This window comes from Mauremys mutica, chromosome 5 (assembly GCF_020497125.1).
Source record: "Mauremys mutica isolate MM-2020 ecotype Southern chromosome 5, ASM2049712v1, whole genome shotgun sequence".
Lineage (NCBI taxonomy): Eukaryota > Metazoa > Chordata > Testudines > Geoemydidae > Mauremys > Mauremys mutica.
In genome coordinates, this window is record NC_059076.1 from 71,283,708 (window position 1) to 71,302,192 (window position 18,485).

Below are 18,485 nucleotides of genomic sequence, written 5' to 3' on the forward strand. Positions count from 1 at the left end.
GATGAATGTGAAAGGCCTCTCTCCTTTTGATTACAGTTTTAATTTTTGGTTCAATTTAATAAGTTAATAAAATATAACAATAGTTATCTTGAATTGAAATATATGTATATTGTGGGGAATATGTGAAACAGGAGGGTTTTTTCCCCTAACAATCCAGACCCATATTCTACAGATATACACAGACTGGGAGGTAAAAGAGAAGGGAACCCTCAAAGTGTGTGCCCAGAATTTACCACAACAGACTTCTGTTACCCTAGTTTCTTTCTTTCTTTCTTTCTTTCTTTCTTTGTTTAGTAATCCTAATCATAATGTGATGTAAATTATTTCTTACAAAATATAAGTATATTTGTATTTTGCTTTCGCTAGCTCTTTTTCTTATTAAATTGCATTATTTATGACTTGTCTCTTGCTAGGTATTTGTTAAATACTGTAGAACAGTGGTCCCCAACACAGTACCTGTGGGTGCCATGGCGCCCGCCAGGGGATTTATGTGCGCCCATCTAGTGCCCAGCAGGGGAGAGAAGCCACTGCCCTGCACCTGCCGGGGACAGAGAACTCCAGGGCTGCAGGCTGTGGGCGCTGGTGTTCTCTGTCCTCGTGGCTTCTCTCCGGCTTCTCTCTTCTCTCTGGAATAATATATTATGTAATATTAAATATGATTTTTTTTGTATTATTTAATGTACAAATACAAAATAAGCCTTGAAAAATTGTTGGCACCCGCCACACTCTTCTGAAAACATGAATGTGCTACTGGCCACAAAAAGGTTGGGGACCACTGCTGTAGAATCTTTCTTGCCTGATTTTGAACATTTTAAAGGTTTATGGAAGAACCAGTCCTGATTCTGAAAACATCTAGGAACATGCGTATCTTTAAGTACATGGGTAGCTTCCATGTGGCAAATCAGAACAGGTATAAATTGTCATAGTTCCATTGACTCCTATGGAGCTATGACATTTTACACCAGCTGAGGATGTGCATCATTGACTTTAATGGGACTATTCATATGAGTAAAGCCTGTACGCAAATGTTTGAGGATCACAGTCCTAGTAATCACCCACACAGGACTCTGTTATAACCATGTTTCCATGTGACAGGATACATTCTGTTAATAGTACTAGAATTCTTCTTGTGTAATTAAAAAGATCAGTTACTGCGTCTAGGATTTGAATTTTACCCTCTCATTTTCTGATAAGAAATACAAGTTCTTGAGAGCTAGAAATATACTTACATTTAGTAAGCAGAAAATGTTTTAGTAGTTTACTTTATTATTTTGCCTTTGGTTAAATGTTATATTGTAAAAGCCTAAGTAAATGCAGTTTCTGTCTGGATAGTTTCAGTAACTGAGGAATGCATGATACATTTTGTAGGAAAGTTAAACAGTATGGTTTAGCATATTATGTAAGTGATATTGCTTAGATCTTTTACAAAGTGGGAAAAATATCTGTCAGAAACTGTAATGTACGTAGACAAGAAGTTTAAAGTTTAGCAGCCCTGAAAGGAAGTCTGGTGTTTTCTTTTATGCCTTCTCATATGGTTTATTCTAGCAGTGAGGAAAGAGCACAGTAAATGATATTTCCCATACATCAGACAAAGATATTAACAAGTGTTTTACCTCCTGAAAGCTTTAAACATATTGTATTTGCTGATAATCACATTTCTGCAGGCAGAAACATTGAGATCAGTTTATGGTTTATGTAAATGACATTTTTAAGGTCACAGAAGGTTACTTTTCCTTGTAAAATGCCATTTTAGATTATTGTCATAAAGCTTTAAAGGTTAGCTATGTATTTGTACCTAAATATCTATGCACATGAAACGTATGGGGCCCATCCTGCAAACCCTTGAGTGAACAGTCCTTATTTACATGCTTATGGGTTACCCATTAAAGACAGTGTGTATTATCCTATAAATAAGGGCTAGTGACTAACATGATCTAGTCCTAGATTTTCAGATCACTGTTAGTATTCAATATACATATTTCTGAGTTAAATCCTATTATTTAGATACCTTTATAGTGGTGCAGTATAGCAAAAGTAGCCCTGGTATTCACTGTAATCTCCTTATTAGCTGTAGCCCAAAAGTTATGGATGATGAACCTATTGAATATCGATTCTGTTTAACAAGCAATCTCTTTTTCTGCATTTTTAAGTGTAGATGAATTGTTTAAAGAATGTCAACCCTATTAGTAGCCAAGGTTTGTACTAAAAAGAACTCAGAACAACTGTGTGTGTTGGGGAGGGACCAGAGTTGTTGTTCATGGGGTTCAAAGGATGAGCGTGTCAAATTCTTTGACAATTTGTTTATTTATTTATTTTCCTTTGGTCTCTGTTTTGAAAACTAACTTAATTCACAAACCATTTTTTCCTGGTAATTTAAACTCACAATTTTTTTAAAGGGCTAAGTTTATTTCTAGGTTAAATTCACTAAAGTCAGGGAACTTATACTAGCGATGAACCTGATCCAAAATGTTTTTCTGGTTAAAGGGAAACCTGTTTTGCGTAGTGGGGATAGACCCTTCAAAAGAACTGGATGGGATACCATATGGGTATTCCATATTCACTGAATATTGTGCATTTATTTTTCATTGGAATTCTTTTCCAATTCCATTCTGCTCTCTACTCATTTTTCACAGTCTGTCTGTATTTACTTTTCACCCTGTTTCCCACTCTGTTCCATTCTCACCATCCTTTTTCATTTAGTTGTTTTCTTCTATATGACTTGCTTTTGTTCCTTTTATCACAGAACACCCACCTCATAATATTTTAGTCTAAGTCAAACTTTTGAATCCAAGATGTTCAAATGAGTTTGAAAGTAGATAAAAAGCTTGTTTTTTCTTTGTTATGAGCGCACTGGCAGTTTGTCACTCTGATCTCTAATTACTGCTAAAAAAAAAAGGAGTTAGATTTAGAAATTCATCATTATAGACAACATGTGCTCTTGATCCAGGCATTGAGGGCACTATATGTATTGAAATCTTCAGCACATATATTTTGACTTCTGAAAGTTGACATTAGATTAGATCATCATTTTGGCCTGACCCTATGTTCTTCTTTAATTCCTCATTTAATTATGCCTTATGAAAAATACAAGACTATCTTTAGCAAATGTATAGATTAGAGAATTTAGGCATGTATTTATTATTATTTTTCAGTTTAAAAGTTGTATTGGAAGGCCTTTAAGCATTGCACTAAAATCATAATAGAATCAATTCAACCTCTTTAAAACTTCACCATTCTAATTATACAGCCAGTCAATAAAATCTAGCAAAAGGGGGAACCCAATATCTGTCTGGCAATCCACCCACCAGCAAAAGGTACATGCAATGCTAAGCAAGAGGATAGTAGATTAACAAAATGAGGGAGAGAGCCAAGACATTTAAAAAAGAAAAGGGCACCATCCTGTATAACATTCTTACAGACATCCAAGGGATTATTTTGGGACTCCTTTGCGAGGGAATTCCACAACCACGAGTCCTCAGCCATGAAAACTGTGCCTACCTTCTAGCTCATTACTGGCTGAGCCTAAATTCTGTGAGTGGACCCTACCCCAATGGATTGTAACTGTTGAGTATAGGGCAAGAGACAACCTAAATTATGAAGGATTTTATATTCTAATATTACAACTTTAATTATGTCCTTTGGCTAGAAGTTGAGTGCAACAGACTCCCAGGTGCTACCTGAAGGAACAAACAAGCAACTATATTCTGTAACATTTCCAGTCAATGGAACACATTTGAAGGAAGTCCAATTAGAAGAACATTACAGTAGTCTACGTGAGAGTTGACAAAGTCTAGTTTGACTGGGGTAGGTTCATGTCTGAGGAAACTTCCCATACAAGCTGGAAACACTGAGCTCCATGAGATATATTCAAGTGTGACCCTCCACACACACACACACACACACACACACACACACACACACACTTTTGTATCCGTCTGGCAGGTAGTAATCATTCTGTCAGAATAAAAGGCATGTACATACTGCCAATAAGTTCTGCAGAACAGTTAGTCTTACCCAGGAACATCACCTCAGTCATGCCTGGGATGGTTTCAACAGTCTTAGCTGAACACATGGGCAGATACACAGCATTATGCCTTCTTTTCTATCATAAGCATTCCAGTGATACCACCGTTCCATTTGTTCTCTCTGAGCACTTCACAAGTATATGGGATCTAATGGAATGCTTAGGGGAAGATGTGTAGGTATCCACAGCCACCCTCTTTGAGCCCCTCCAGGAATGAGTAAAGTGGAAAAGCAACACTGCATAACCCCTTCTAGGACTGAAAAGATTGGGACAGATTACCTTAGAGAGGAGATGAATGAGAAGGAACATGATAAAGGGACCACAACATAATGAATTGTTTGGGGAAAGTAGATCAGGAGTTTCTATTCCATTTTTAAAATGCAAGATGGCAAATTCAAACCAAATAAAAAAAATACTTGTTTGCAGAATGCGTAATTAGATGATGGAACTCATTGTCATAGCATATTAACTAATATAGCTGAAAGCTGAGCAGGATTCCAAAAAATTAGACATTTATGTGGAGTTATCCAGAGTTAAACTAGTAAATATATTTTTGAAAAAGTTTTGGAAGGGATATAAACACTCACTATTTAAGGCATAAACCCATTTCTAACTATTGGACTTTAGTAGGGAAATTTCCTTGGGGGCAGCTTATCCCACAACTGACTACTATGGGGTTTTGTTGTACCTTCCTCTTTAGCAGCTGATCCTGGTCAGTGTTGGACAGAATACAGAACTACATGGCCTATTAGTCTGATCCAATAGGATGTTCCTATGAATTGCCAAGAAACAAATTGACTGTTTCTGTATAAGACATCTCATGTAGTCAAATTTGGTGGACAAAATTATGACAATCCCATCCCACAAACAATTCTTGCTAAGCTGATATTGACCCAAAAAGCCAGGCATAATCAATTGTGCCGGTACAGGCCTTTCAGCATCTTACAGTCAGGTCTCAACTGCCAATTTTAAAAAAGGGTAAATGGGATGACGGGTAATTATAGGCATGCCAGTCTGACATCAGTTGTGAGTAAGATAATGGAGTGGCTAATTTGGGACTCAATTCATGAAGAATTAAGGGAAGGTAATGTAATTAATGCAAATCAACATGGGTTTATGGAAAATCAATCCTGTCAACCTGACTTGATATCTTTTTTTTTAATGAGATTATCAGTTTGACTGATTAAAGGTAATAATGTTGACATAATACATTTAGATTTTTCTAAGGTGTTTGACTTGGTACCACATGACATTTTGATTTTAAAAACTAAAACAATATAAAATTAATATGGCACAGATTAAATGGATTAAAAACTGGCTGATAGGTCACAAAATATAATTGTAAATGGGCAATTATCATTGAGTCAGTATGTTTCCAGTGGGTCCCGCAGGTACTGGTTCTTGGCCATATGCTATTTAACATTTGTATCAGTGATTTGGAAGAAAATATAAAACCATATCTGGTAAAGTTTGCAGGAGACATAGAAATTGGGGAAGTGATAAATAAATAAGAGGACAGGTCACTGATTCAGAGCAATCCAGATTGCTTGGTAAATTGGGCTCAAGCAAACAAGTCTTTGATTATGGCTAAATGTAAGTGTAGACATCTAGGAACAAAGAATGTAGTCCTGGGAAGCAGTGACTCTGAAAAATATTTGGAGGTCATAGTGGATAATCAGCTGAACATGAGCTCTCAGTGTCACGCTGTGGCCAAAAGAGGTAATGCAATCCTAGGATGCATAAACAGGAACTCTAGTAGTGGTAGAGAGTTTATTTTACCCCTATATTTGGCACTGTTGCGACTGCTGCTGGAATAGTGTTTCCATTTCTGGTGCCCACAATGCAAGAAGGATGCTGATAAATTGGAGAGGGTTCAGAGAAGAGCTACATAAATGATTAAAGGATTAGAAAACATACCTTATAGTGACAGAATCAAAGAGATCAATCTATTTAGCTTAACAAAAAAGAGAATGTTAAAGGGTGACTTGATTACAGTCTATAAGTATCTAAATGGGGAACAAATATTTAATAATTGGCTCTTCAATCTAGCACAGAAGGGTATAGAATGATCCAATGGCTGGAAGTTGAAGCTACCCAAATTCAGACTGGAAATAAAGTGTAAATTTTTAGCAGTGAGAACAATTAACCATTGAAACAATTTACCAAGGATCTTAGTGGAATCTCCATCACTGACAATTTTTAAATTAAGATTGGATGTTTTTCTAAAAGATATTCTCTAGGAATTATTTGGGGAAGTTCTTTGTCCTGTGTCATGTAGGGGGTCAGACTATATGGTCACAATGGTCCCTTCTGGCTTTGGAGTCTGGGAATCTCAGATAAAAAATATAAAGATAAGCTTGCATGGTTGCAAAGGTTTATGCACCAAGTTTAACATGGTCATAGAAAAGTATACATTTTAGAGGATCAGAGAGATTGAGTCAACAACTGAATTCCATTCACACACCCATTTTTTCTAATAATAAATTCTTATCTCTTCACTAGCCAATCAGCACCCAAATTTTTCTAGTGTTCCAGAACACACATATTTAGTCAAGGATGCTTATGTGTGAGTGTATTCATGTGCTGTGACTTGAGGGATGTTTCAAGGTGATTTTCTATAAGTAGCAGAACAGGTGTTGTATAGATGTAATCTAGTGTCTTGAGGAGGGGGAAGGGATAATTTAAAACCATCTTGGGGCTACAGATAACTGATATTTTTTGGAAATAGTTTTGTCAATTTTTTTTTTAATTAAATATTAAGATTTGAAGCATAAAACTTCCTATTACAAGTTTCGTGCCCTTCATATGGATAATTGGGCAACCTATTGCAAGGTTTTTGCCGTCGGCACACAAGGAAAAGTAGGCTGCTGAATCATTCAACATGGCCTTGCTTCAGAAAAAAAAATGTTTGATTTTCTGTGTAGGAAAGGTGATGGTCATGGGAGCAGCTATAATCATTTCTTTGAATAAGGTTCTTAAACAATAGTATGATTAATCACTGGTAGCAACCTGTTGTTAAACTGCTTCCATTTATCATGTGCTCTAGAGTTATTTTTGTGGTTTTAAATAAATATGATGTTTTGCATGCTCATTTAAAACAGTCACTGTGTCTGATGCATAAGAATGAATTTTACTGGGGTCTTTTTTTTTTAATTGGTGGGTTATGTTTCAGTGAGCAGTTAAAAAGAAAAGCTTAAATGTTTCTACCCTTGAGCAGATTCATGTTGAAGCACACACTCACCTCTGGCACTATCCTGGTACATTTATTTCCACAGACAAGAAAACTTCCTGCAAAGAGAAAATTTTTGTTTTTGAATCATGCAAGGACTTGATACAGGTTGCCCCCTCAGGCCAAGTACGTATTATTCACAGACTGGTGGCCTCTGGGGGTCTCAGAGGTATGACCACGTGTCCTTTAAATTGTTAAAATCTAACATTTTGTTGAGAATGGATCTTTCCCTATACTGAGTATTGAAACAAACAAACAAAAAGGCAGAAAGCATCCATTCAAAATTGGGAGACTGATTTCCATCTGTCAGCACAACAAATGATTTTGTTTTTACTAAGCAAAACATTTGTTTCTATAACTAATACAGACTAATTTTGAAACTGAGCTACAGACATGATGGAAAAATCCATACTGATTTATTCAACATCTATAAGGTTTGTTCAACAATTGCATCCTTCATTAAGTGTGCAATAAATTATTTCCATCCTAGTGTCACTAAGCTTATCTCTTCTACCTTTTGATTATTGTTTTGCACAGAGCTGATCTTTGAAGGGATCCATCATAGGCCCATTTTTTTATGCACATGTCCCTTTTGAGATTATTCTTCAGAATGATACATATTTATTTAATGTGAGAGTAGACTTTTCTGTTTCAGACAATTTGGCAGATGGGGAACTGGAAAGGGCCTTTATTTTATTTATTACAAAACTTTACTGGAATGTCCCTATTTGTTACCTTTGATGAAAGCATTTGAGCTTACCTTCCATTTTTTTCTCTACTAATATATAAGAGAGGAAATGCTAATGAGTTTCTGTTATTGTCCGTTGCATTCTAATTTCTTATTTGCTTGTCACCCTTCTAAGCTTGCAACAGGGAGTATGTGCAAGTGCTTGCTTTTGAAAAGATGAGAGATTAAAACTTTTGCTTGAAATCAAATAATTAATGATGTTGACTTTGTGTTCCTATTAGAAAACCTGCAAGAAGTATCCTTCTGAGTTTTTATGTTTTCCTAAATGATCACAAATATAAACCGCTTCTGTGAAGTATATTTACTTTTAAACTGTTCCTCCACATTCAAATCTGTTCACATCTGCAGGAAGCTCCCAAGCACTCTCAATGCAAACAGATTTGAGATTTATAGTACAAATGAAAATGCAGTGGAAACTTGGTTTTGACTTGCAGGACTTTTCTATGAATATGTATCATCATCATGTTGCTGTACAGCAATCAGGGCCAGCTCCAGACCCCAGCGCGCCAAGCGCACGCTTGGGGCGGTGTCCCAGCGGGAGGGCAGCAGGCGGCTCCGGCGGACCTCCCGCAGACGTGCCTGCTGAGGGGCCGCTGGTCCCATGGTTCCGGTGGAGCATCCGCAGGCATGCCTGCGGGAGGTTCACCGGAGCCGCGGGGCCAGCGGACCCTCCACAGGCACATCTGCGGGTCTACCGGAGCCGCGGGACCGGCAACCGCTAGAGCGCCCCCCGCGGCGTGCCGCCCTGCTTGGGGCGGCGGAAATCCTAGAGCCGCCCCTGACAGCAATGTATTGTAAATACAAATACATTTACTGAAGAGCTTGCAAGTCAAGCTTCAAGTACATCTTGGCAGGTAAAGCTCAGGTATTGTGTAATACTTAGACAATAAAGATTCCTTTTGCTGTATTACTATATATATATATGCTTCAACAAAGGTAGGGGGAGGTAATACAATATGAGTAAAACAGTAACAAGAAGCTTAAATTATATAAGACAGCTTGTGTTTCTGTAGAAATTCCTACTGAGCCAAACACGGTCTGAAATATTGCATATTAATTTTGTTAAGAAATAACGCTCCCTTTCAAATATCTTAAGAAATCTGAGGGCAAATGAGATGCATGCTCTGCATCCCAGTTCTGAAACAGTCTGACTTCTGATATGACCATAATTTATTCAATTTTTTTTGCATGTTGAAACGACAGAGGTCAGTGTGATATGGCATTATATATGTATGTCAGGAACAGTCTGCCAGTTTTGATTTAATGGACCAGCCCCACCTAAAATGACAACAGCCAAATGACACAGAATGGTGGCAGCTGATGCCTTCTGCTGTAATGACTGCCTGTTAATCTAGTTTGGCTTTTTTCCCTGCAGTGAATTTGGTGGCTGTGTAATGTAGCTCATATTTTCTCCTCTACCGTCTGGTTGATTTCTAACACACTAAAAGCTTTTTTTAGAGAGGATTACTTGTTAATAAACAGGACTGCATGCTATATGGCAGATCTCCCCGAAACAATTAACATCAGTTTCTTTTCTGTGTTTTTTAACAATGTATTTTCCCCTTTGAGATGTTTTGTAATGTCCAGATTCATTAAAATCAAAGCACATTTTTCACTCTGCTTGAACAAAACAACTAATTGATAATGTTTATGCTGAGTAACTTATTTTTAATATCAACATGTGCAGAGCTTGAAACTTTGTTTGGCCTGAACATCCAATCTGCCTACATTGTAAAACTTGTGTGAGGTGGGAATACCTTATGTGTTTGTCCAGATAGTAAAACTCCTTGTTGTGCATGGAACTGTAGCCACTGAAGAGATACTTTATGAAATCTATATCAATAAAACTAGCTGGAAGAGTAATATTAGCCATTTGTTCTATATCCTTTATTTTCTTGAAACTACTTTGTTCTGTCTCTTGAGAAATAGGCCTCACTTCCCATGGGAATTTACTAAAATAATAGTGCCATGGTGCAAGGTTGCAGGCTGAACATGAATGGGTAGAACTAAGGTACAATTAAATTGCCATACTGAGAAGAATAAGGTCTGTGCCTTAGTTTACCCTTTTCTGGACTTAAACATTCATATAAAAATGTTGTCGACATTCTACAAGCTATAGATGTGATGCTCACAGAACCATGTTGTGTATCCCTTAGACAAGGACGAGTGTTCTAAGGACAACGGTGGCTGCCAGCATGAATGCATCAACACTATAGGAAGCTATGTCTGTCAGTGCCGCAATGGATTTGTGCTACATGAAAATAAACATGACTGCAAGGAAGGTAAGGGTTAGGGCATTTGAACAGCAGATAGTAGAGACGACCCGGCTATCTTTTAGAAAGTTATCTTCATCTCTGTAGAAAGTTATCATCATGTAGAAAAGGGAGGTAGCTTTTAATGCAAACCAGCAGGGTCTACATGGGGCAGTTAGAGCACTCTACAAATCACATCCCTCTAGTCTGGACTGTGGTGCCGTTTAGACAAGCCCTGACCTTCCTTCAGAGAGTGTTGAGGCTTGATTCTCTGATGTTTATAAAGTCTTTTGAGATTCTTGAAGGGCAAGTATTTAAGAAGGTGGAGTAGTTTTATCATTTTATCCTTGCTTTATTTAAATTTAAATGTTAGTATTTATTTAATGAGAGGCACTTCTACTAATTTGGTTAGGACAAAGAAGACCTTGTATAGTCAGACATTTCTCAGTAGATATTCACGATTCATTTGCAGTCTTTTGCCAACAACAGTATCTCTCTTTCTATTAATCATGGTTTCCAAAATCAAGGTTCAGTACCTTTAATGCCTGCTTTAGTGGGAAGGCAGAAAAGCAAAATATGAAATTTTCAGGCAGGAATTCCATTCTGGGTTTTTCTACTTAATTTTATTTGTGAGGAAGGCTTAGTAGTGGGAATGGAAAAATATTGACTTTGTTTAGATAAATGGTTTAGGCATATCATTCATATATATAATTTGTTTATAGAAGGTTTGTGTGATCCATTGTAAACAACACTGTAAATGTAATGGTCAATCAGTAAACAAGCGGTGCTAGATTAATCTCCATGAAGTATTTGCCAAAGGTGATGAACATGATACCGGATACTGAAGAGGTGATTAGCTAGCTTCCTGAAAATCCTTTCCTTTCAATGAATCAGTTGATAAAAAGTCTGCTTTTCTGACTACATCTTAACACAGATTTCCAAACTAACTGATGCTATCATTATTGGCACAGCTGAGTGTGAACAGAAGATCCATAGTCCGACTGGAGTCATCACAAGTCCTAACTGGCCAGACAAATACCCAAGTAGGAAGGAATGCACATGGGAAATCAGTGCCACTCCTGGTCACAGAGTCAAATTAGTAAGTTATTTAAGTGTTGTTGTTTTTTAAACAAATTTCCTCCTGAGCTGACCAGCCACTTTCACAGGCCACTATATGAAAATAATATTGAGCTATGTTCACTGATCAATTGGCAGCCAAAAAGTATGCCCTTTATATTACATTAGTTAGTAAGAATCCACTGACTTTTAAAATAAAACCTATTATTTTTAAAACAATGAATATTTACTAAAATGTGTTATGAAGATATCAACATTTTAAAACAAAGATTAATATGAAGTTTAACCTTCAGTGAAGAATTATTTTAAGAGTGTTAAGTGAGTGTTCCATAATACTTAGATGAAAATTCCAAATGTCTGGGTTTTTTTTTAAAATCTCAAATATTGATGTGGGGTATTATTTTTATCTGATTATATATAATTGATTCAGGGGCTTGGGACACTTTCATGTACATAATTCACATGGACATTCCAGATTCGCTGTACAAGATTTCTGCACTTTGTCAGCTTTTTTTCGATTTCACCACATTATTGTGGTACAGCAATGAGCTTGAGAGATGGGATGCCCTTAAGGGTGTGTCTACACTGCAATTTGAGGTCTGATTGCAGCTCAGATAGACATAGTCACGCTAGCATTACCCCATTCTAGAATGGCTAAAAATAATTGTGCTGCCATGTCTTCACTTGCTTCAGTGTGGGCTATATAAGCACATAGGTACATATCCCTTGGGCATATACTTGTGCTGCTAGCCTGTGCTGAAGCCCATGCCCTTGTGTCTACACTATTGTTTTTAGCTATGCTAGTGCAGGTTGAGCTAGTGTGGGTATGTCTACCTATGTTGCAGTCAGACCTCAGATTCCAATGAAGACATAGCCTAAGCCAACTTTGTGCCCTCTTGACCCTGAGCTGTTCCAGGCGCTGGAGAGGACCCTGGTGAAACAGCCCTGAGGCCTGTTTAAGTTATGGCAGATTCCCTGGACTGCCCTCTGGGAATCACACTGCCAAGCATCTCATCAGCTCTGCATGCTGTGGCCGCATACCCAACATGCCCTTCCAACCCTCAGCATGTCCCCTATATTTAAGGCTTGTGGAACAGAACTCAGGATGCAGCCTTTCAGCCATCTTCTGCAGTGTTAGTGCCAGGAGAATTGTCCCCTAGTCAGTTACTGAACTCTTAGGTCCTCTTTATGCTGCTCCAACCTTTTTCCCTGGCATAAAGAAGCCCGAGCAGGGGTAAGGATCTCACCTAAAATGCAATGCAGTAGTTTTCTCTTAAAACAGTCTTAGTTAAACAGGGGAGGAAAATGTACCGTAACAGTAGGAAACAGCTTTTTCAGAGACAGGGTGGTGTGAAAATAGAACTTGCAAAACATACTAAGGCAACACTTACATAATCAATCTGCGCTAAAAGCCTAAATTTCAGCCTTTGGGTATGTGCCTAACTGAGCATAGCAATGCCTCTGTCCCTTTGTGCATCTGGCTTTAAATGCTTAAACCGTACAAACAAAGAGGGGACGAATGCTCTGCCCATTCACTGGGTTCAGTGAGTGTTCAAGTTGAGTGGAGACGGAGGGTGGGTCTGTGCTGGCTCATTCCCAACAAGTGAACTTCTCCCATATGAACAACTTTTATTTTGTGTATATCTTATCTAGCCAGAGAAATGGACAGATTTTTATAAAAGCACTTTGAGTGCCTGTAAACTCAGCAGGAAAGCTCATGCATTTGGATTTCCTTGCTGAATTTTAGTTTTCTGTCTTCCAGAAGAAACCATTCTTAAATCTTTATCAACTGTTCCTTTTTCATTTGAAATAAAATCTGGGCAAACATTTTCAAAAGCACCCCAGACACCCAGTTTCAAAAGCGAAAGTCAGTGGAAGTGAGAGTTGAATGTCAATGAGAGTTATGTGCCTAACCTGCCTAGGAGCTTTTGAGAATCCCATTAGGCTGCACTACCTGCATCTTTCACTGCCTAAATACTATTGAAAATCTGGTCCTAAGCATCTAAATCACTTTTGAAAATGGGGTTTAGGCCCCTAAGTTATTTAAGTGTTTTAAAAAATCATAGAATCATAGAATATCAGGGTTGGAAGGGACCTCAGGAGGTCATCTAGTCCAACCCCCTGCTCAAAGCAGGACCAATCACCAACTAAATCATCCCATCCGGGGCTTTGTCAAGCCTGACCTTAAAAACCTCTAAGGAAGGAGATTCCACCACCTCCCTAGGTAACCCATTCCAGTGCTTCACCACCCTCTGAGTGAAAAAGTTTTTCCCACTATCCAACCTAAACCTCCCCCACTGCAACTTGAGACCGTTACTCCTTGTTCTATCATCTGGCACCACTGAGAACAGTCTAGATCCATCCTCTTTGGAACCCCCTTTAAAGTAGTTGAAAGCAGCTATCAAATCCCCCCTCATTCTCCTCTTCTGCAAACTAAACAATCCCAGTTCCCTCAGCTTCTTCTCATCAGTCATGTTCTCCAGCCCCCTAATCATTTTTGTTGCCTTCTGCTGGACTCTTTCCAATTTTTCCACATCCTTCTTGTAGTGTGGGGCCCAAAACTGGACACAGTACTCCAAAAGAGGCCTCACCAATGCTGAATAGAGGGGAATGATCATGTCCCTCGATCTGTTGGCAGTGGTCCTACTTATTCAGCCCAAAATGCCGTTAGTCTTCTTGGCAACAAGGGCACACTGTTGACTCATGTTGTCCTCCATCCTTGAAAAAAATCACAGAGATAAAGGGTTATCATCCTTTCTGATCCAAATAGTGAAACTCTGTTAATCAAACAAAACAGGCTTCTTTATTTACCTAATGAAGTGTTCAGCAACCACTGAAAGTTAATGAGAGCTGAGCACCTAACTCCCTTAAGCTCTTTTGAAAATCTCACCATCAAGTATAGTGGACAAATATAACACTCAGTAGCAAAACATTTCACAACTAGAAATTCTCAACTGTGCTAAATGTTTGTATGGGAAGATAACACATTACATTATTTTATTCACAATCTTGTTAGCTGCTTATCACTTATTTTGTATTTGACCCATATATCAATAAGACTAATGCAACACTTCCATTTTATAAATATTTCCTATTTTGCTTCCAAACAAAGTTCAAGTTCATTGCTACCCTTCCTATGCCTCAATGGACAGAAAAGATAAGCTTCTGCACACCAAATGAACCAAGTGAGTCCTGAAGCTGTGCATTATTTTTGAAGTTCAGTGTACCTAATCTTTTCCTGTGAGTGCTCTTAGTTTTGATAAATCATTGCAAAGTCTTTTCCTGGTAACAGTAAAGTGAAGCATTCTGTGTAATCAAGGGTTCCAGGAAACAATGGACATGCACTGTGGAATTTTTAAACTAGATGTCCAGATGAAAAAAGAATGCTTTTGAAACTGTCTACATATGGCACAGAGAGAGAGAGATTTTAAAAGCTCATTTGACACTTCAATTTTGAAAATTAGTCTAAGTGAAACTTAATTTGAGGAACACCCTACTGCATATATAAAAATGATTTTTGAACAAATGCCTCGAAATGCATCTAGATACACAGAAGAAAGAATAAGTTAAAGAAAACTGCAATAATTTTGCTCAGCTTATTGTCCTAAAAGTCCCCAAGTTCATAAGAATGTCCATTCTGGGTCAGACCAAAGGCCCGTCTAGTCTGGTATCCTGTCTTCCAACAGTGGCTAATACCAGGTGCCCCAAAGGGAATGAACAGAACACGTAATCATCAAGTGATCCATTTCCTGTCGCTCATTCCCAGCTTCTGGCAAACAGAGCATAGGGACACCATTGATGGATCTATCCTCCATGAATTTATCTAGTTCTTTTTTGAACCCTGTTAGTCTTGGCCTTCACAACATCCTGTGGCAAAGAGTTCCAGAGGCTGACTGTGTGTTGTGTGAAGAAATACTTCCTTTTGTTTGTTTTAAACCTGCTTCCTATTAATTTCATTTGGTGACCCCTAGTTCTTGTGTTATGAGAAGGAGTAAATAACACTTCCTTATCTATTTTCTCAACACCAGTCATGATTTTATAGACCTCTATCATATCCCCCCTTAGTCATTTCTTTTCCAAGCTGAAAAGTCCCAGTTTTATTAATTTCTCCTCATATGGAAGCCATTCCATACCCTTAATCATTTTTGTTGCCTTTTTCTGAACTTTTTCCAATTCCAATATATCTTTTTTGAGATGGGGTGACCACATCTGCACGCAGCATTCAAGATGTGAGCATACTATGTATTTATATAGAGGCAATATGATATTTCCTGTCTTATTATCTATCTCTTTCTTAATGATTCCCAACATGCTGTTCGCTTTTTTGACTGCCACTGCACATTGAGTGGATGTTTTCAGAGAATTATCCACAATGACTCCAAGATCTTTCTTGAGTGGTAACAGCTAATTTAGACCCCATCATTTTATATGTGTAGTTGGGATTATGTTTTCCAGTGTGCATTACTTTGCATTTATCAACATTGAATTTCATCTGCCATTTTGTTGCCCTGTACCCAGTTTTGAGAGATCTTTCTGTAGCAATTTGCAGTTTGCCTGCAGTTTTACTGTCTTGATTAGTTTTGTATTATCTGCAAATTTTGCCACCTCACTGCTTACCCCATTTTTCCAGATCATTTATTAATATGTTGAATAGGACTGGTCCCAGTACAGACTCCTGGGGGACGCAACATTTACCTTTCTCCATTCTGAAAACTGACCATTTATTCCTACCCTTTGTTTCCTGATGTTTAACCAGTCACCAATCCACAAGAGGACCTTCTCCCATGACAGCTTACTTTGCTTAAGAGCCTTTGATGAAGGACATGGTCAAAGGCTTTTTGAAAATCTAAGTACATTATATCCACTGGATTCCCCTTGTCCACATGCTCGTTAATCTTTATTCATCTTGATTTAAATTATGCAAAGAGTATTTACAGTTGTTTTTTTCAAAATTTTATTTCTGAGCTTAATAATAAAGACAGCTGAAAAGCAAATTTTTTGTGTCCCTGGAAATGTGGGGATGCTATGGATAAAACTTGAAGCCAATTTCTTTGTTTAATATTTCTTTAAAACTGTTTTAATGTTTGAAATAGTTTAATATACAGTATTTGCTTTTTCTTAAATCCTCTAGGTCTGTTTACGATTCTTTAATGATTATTAAAACAAGTTTGAAACTCTTTGCATTCTCTCTGTGTAGGACATTGACTTTATATTGTATGTCAAAATAACATATATTTTAAGGAAGATAGCTTCTGAGCATTAGGCTCATAAATCCTAATTGTAATTCAAACATTTAAAATAATAGATTTAACAGGTTATTGATTGTAAGAAGTGCTTCTGAACTACTGACCTTTCAGATTGCAGAACTGAATAAAATACAGTGTGATTTTCCTTTTAAAAACAAAAAAAATCAAACTCAGACTATAGACTGCTCTTTGAGCACATATAGAATTCCCATTGATAGTCACATTGGATTCACTCCATTGTATATAATCAGCTCTTACAGCCTCTCAGTGGTTTTTGTTTGTTTGTTTTTCTAATTAATCAAATATTTTTAGGGGCCCAATGACAACACATACCTGACCGTATGAAGATAGGATGGTTGATTGAAATTTTAGAGTGGCAAGGGGGATTGCTGTACACCTGTTTTTATTGCATCTGTGATTTCCTTCCGCTCATATAAATGTCAACTTTTCCTATAAAATGAATCTGTGTCCATCAGTACTATCTTTTCACTCTCTAGTTCTTTGTGAACTAAAACTGATCTTCTGAGCATTCTTTCTCATTTGCCAAAACATCAGTGCTTCAGCTATATGCAATTCCTTTAGGACAGCTGGTAATATGAAGTGCCATCATATTTTATATTGGCTGACTTCCATCAGGGATTCAGTAGATTAGACTTGCTTTGGTGTACCAGACAGAATGCTCAGTTATTATGTGTGCTCAGACTTAGACTGTTTGCTTTTATTCCTTTTAAATATTGCTTCTTAATCTTTGAGCTTGCTTTGCTGGAAATTCACTGAGTACAGTTAGGAGCATTTATTCCTAGAGTGTTTTTGTGATATTTTATTGTATTAACAAAACATAGCTTGAGAGCCATAAAATTGCTAATTAATAATAATAAATCAATTCCACTGAACTGAATGAGCTTTCAATTTAAAGGTTAATTGTGAAAATGTTCAGAGAAGCCTAGAAGTATTTCAGCCTCTCAATGCTTATACGCAGTTCTCTGACCTTTCATCTTTAGGGTTCTCGTTCAAATCCAGTCCAGGTCAGTAGTGACCCGGAGTTATATCTCATGGCTTTTTGATGTCCCATTTGTAATAAGCTTGGTGATCTCAGTCCAGTCATCCATATATATCATAAATAGCACACTTGTCATTAGTTGAAACACTAGGTGGCAGTCTCAGTGGAGAAGACAAGAAGGATCTGGAGGCTGAACTATTCCTTGCTCCTGGAAGTGGTCCCTTAAGATTAGGTTCAGATGATATGGTTCAGAAACTCCCACTGCCTTTGAGATACCTGTTCTGTGGACAACTAAGTTTAAGATTGTAAAAAGTGACTTGTGATTTTTGGGTGCCTCAATTTTCAGGTGCCCCCATCTTCAGACAGTTTAAAGGGTCTGATTTTCAGAGGGTAGGGGTCAAACTCAGGGAATCAGACACTTTCAAAGTATCTTCAATTGGGTACCTTAAAATTGAGGGACTGAAAATCACTAGTCACTTTTTAAAATCTTGGACAACTGGACTCCACTCTCTAGGGCCTTGGGGAGAGTTATGAGTCTCTAGGAGCTCAGATAAATACTAAAATAAATGTTGGTGTGTGGAGAAGAAATATACAACAGTCCTGAAAGTAAGATAACTGCAGCAACTTTTCTCTCTCTTTGAGAGTTGATGACAAGTAAAAGTGAGTCGTGTTGGGGTTTATTTACAAATTCACTCAAAAACCATTTTTGTAGCTTTCTTGTACTGATTTCCTGGAGAAAGATGATTTTAATTTGCTGAGTGAAGCCTTAAATATAAAAAATATGGTAGTTATAAAAACTGATTTATGTAGCATAATTTTCAAAGGACCATGCTGTATATGTTTTACTTAAAAGGGTCATGTGGAAACGTCGATTTCATTGGTTTAAACTGCATTGAAGAAGCACATATA

At 37.5% G+C, this 18,485-nt stretch overlaps 1 protein-coding gene across 1 annotated transcript in view; it reads left to right on the forward strand.

Annotated features, from left to right (window-relative positions):
- Window positions 1-18,485, forward strand: part of TLL1 (tolloid like 1) — a 383,094-nt gene that overhangs the window by 350,394 nt on the left and 14,215 nt on the right. Inside the window, exons 22-23 of the mRNA XM_045020036.1 lie at window positions 10,158-10,283; window positions 11,225-11,352. Coding sequence (XP_044875971.1) covers window positions 10,158-10,283; window positions 11,225-11,352 — 254 coding nt within the window. The remainder of the gene's footprint in view (window positions 1-10,157; window positions 10,284-11,224; window positions 11,353-18,485) is intronic.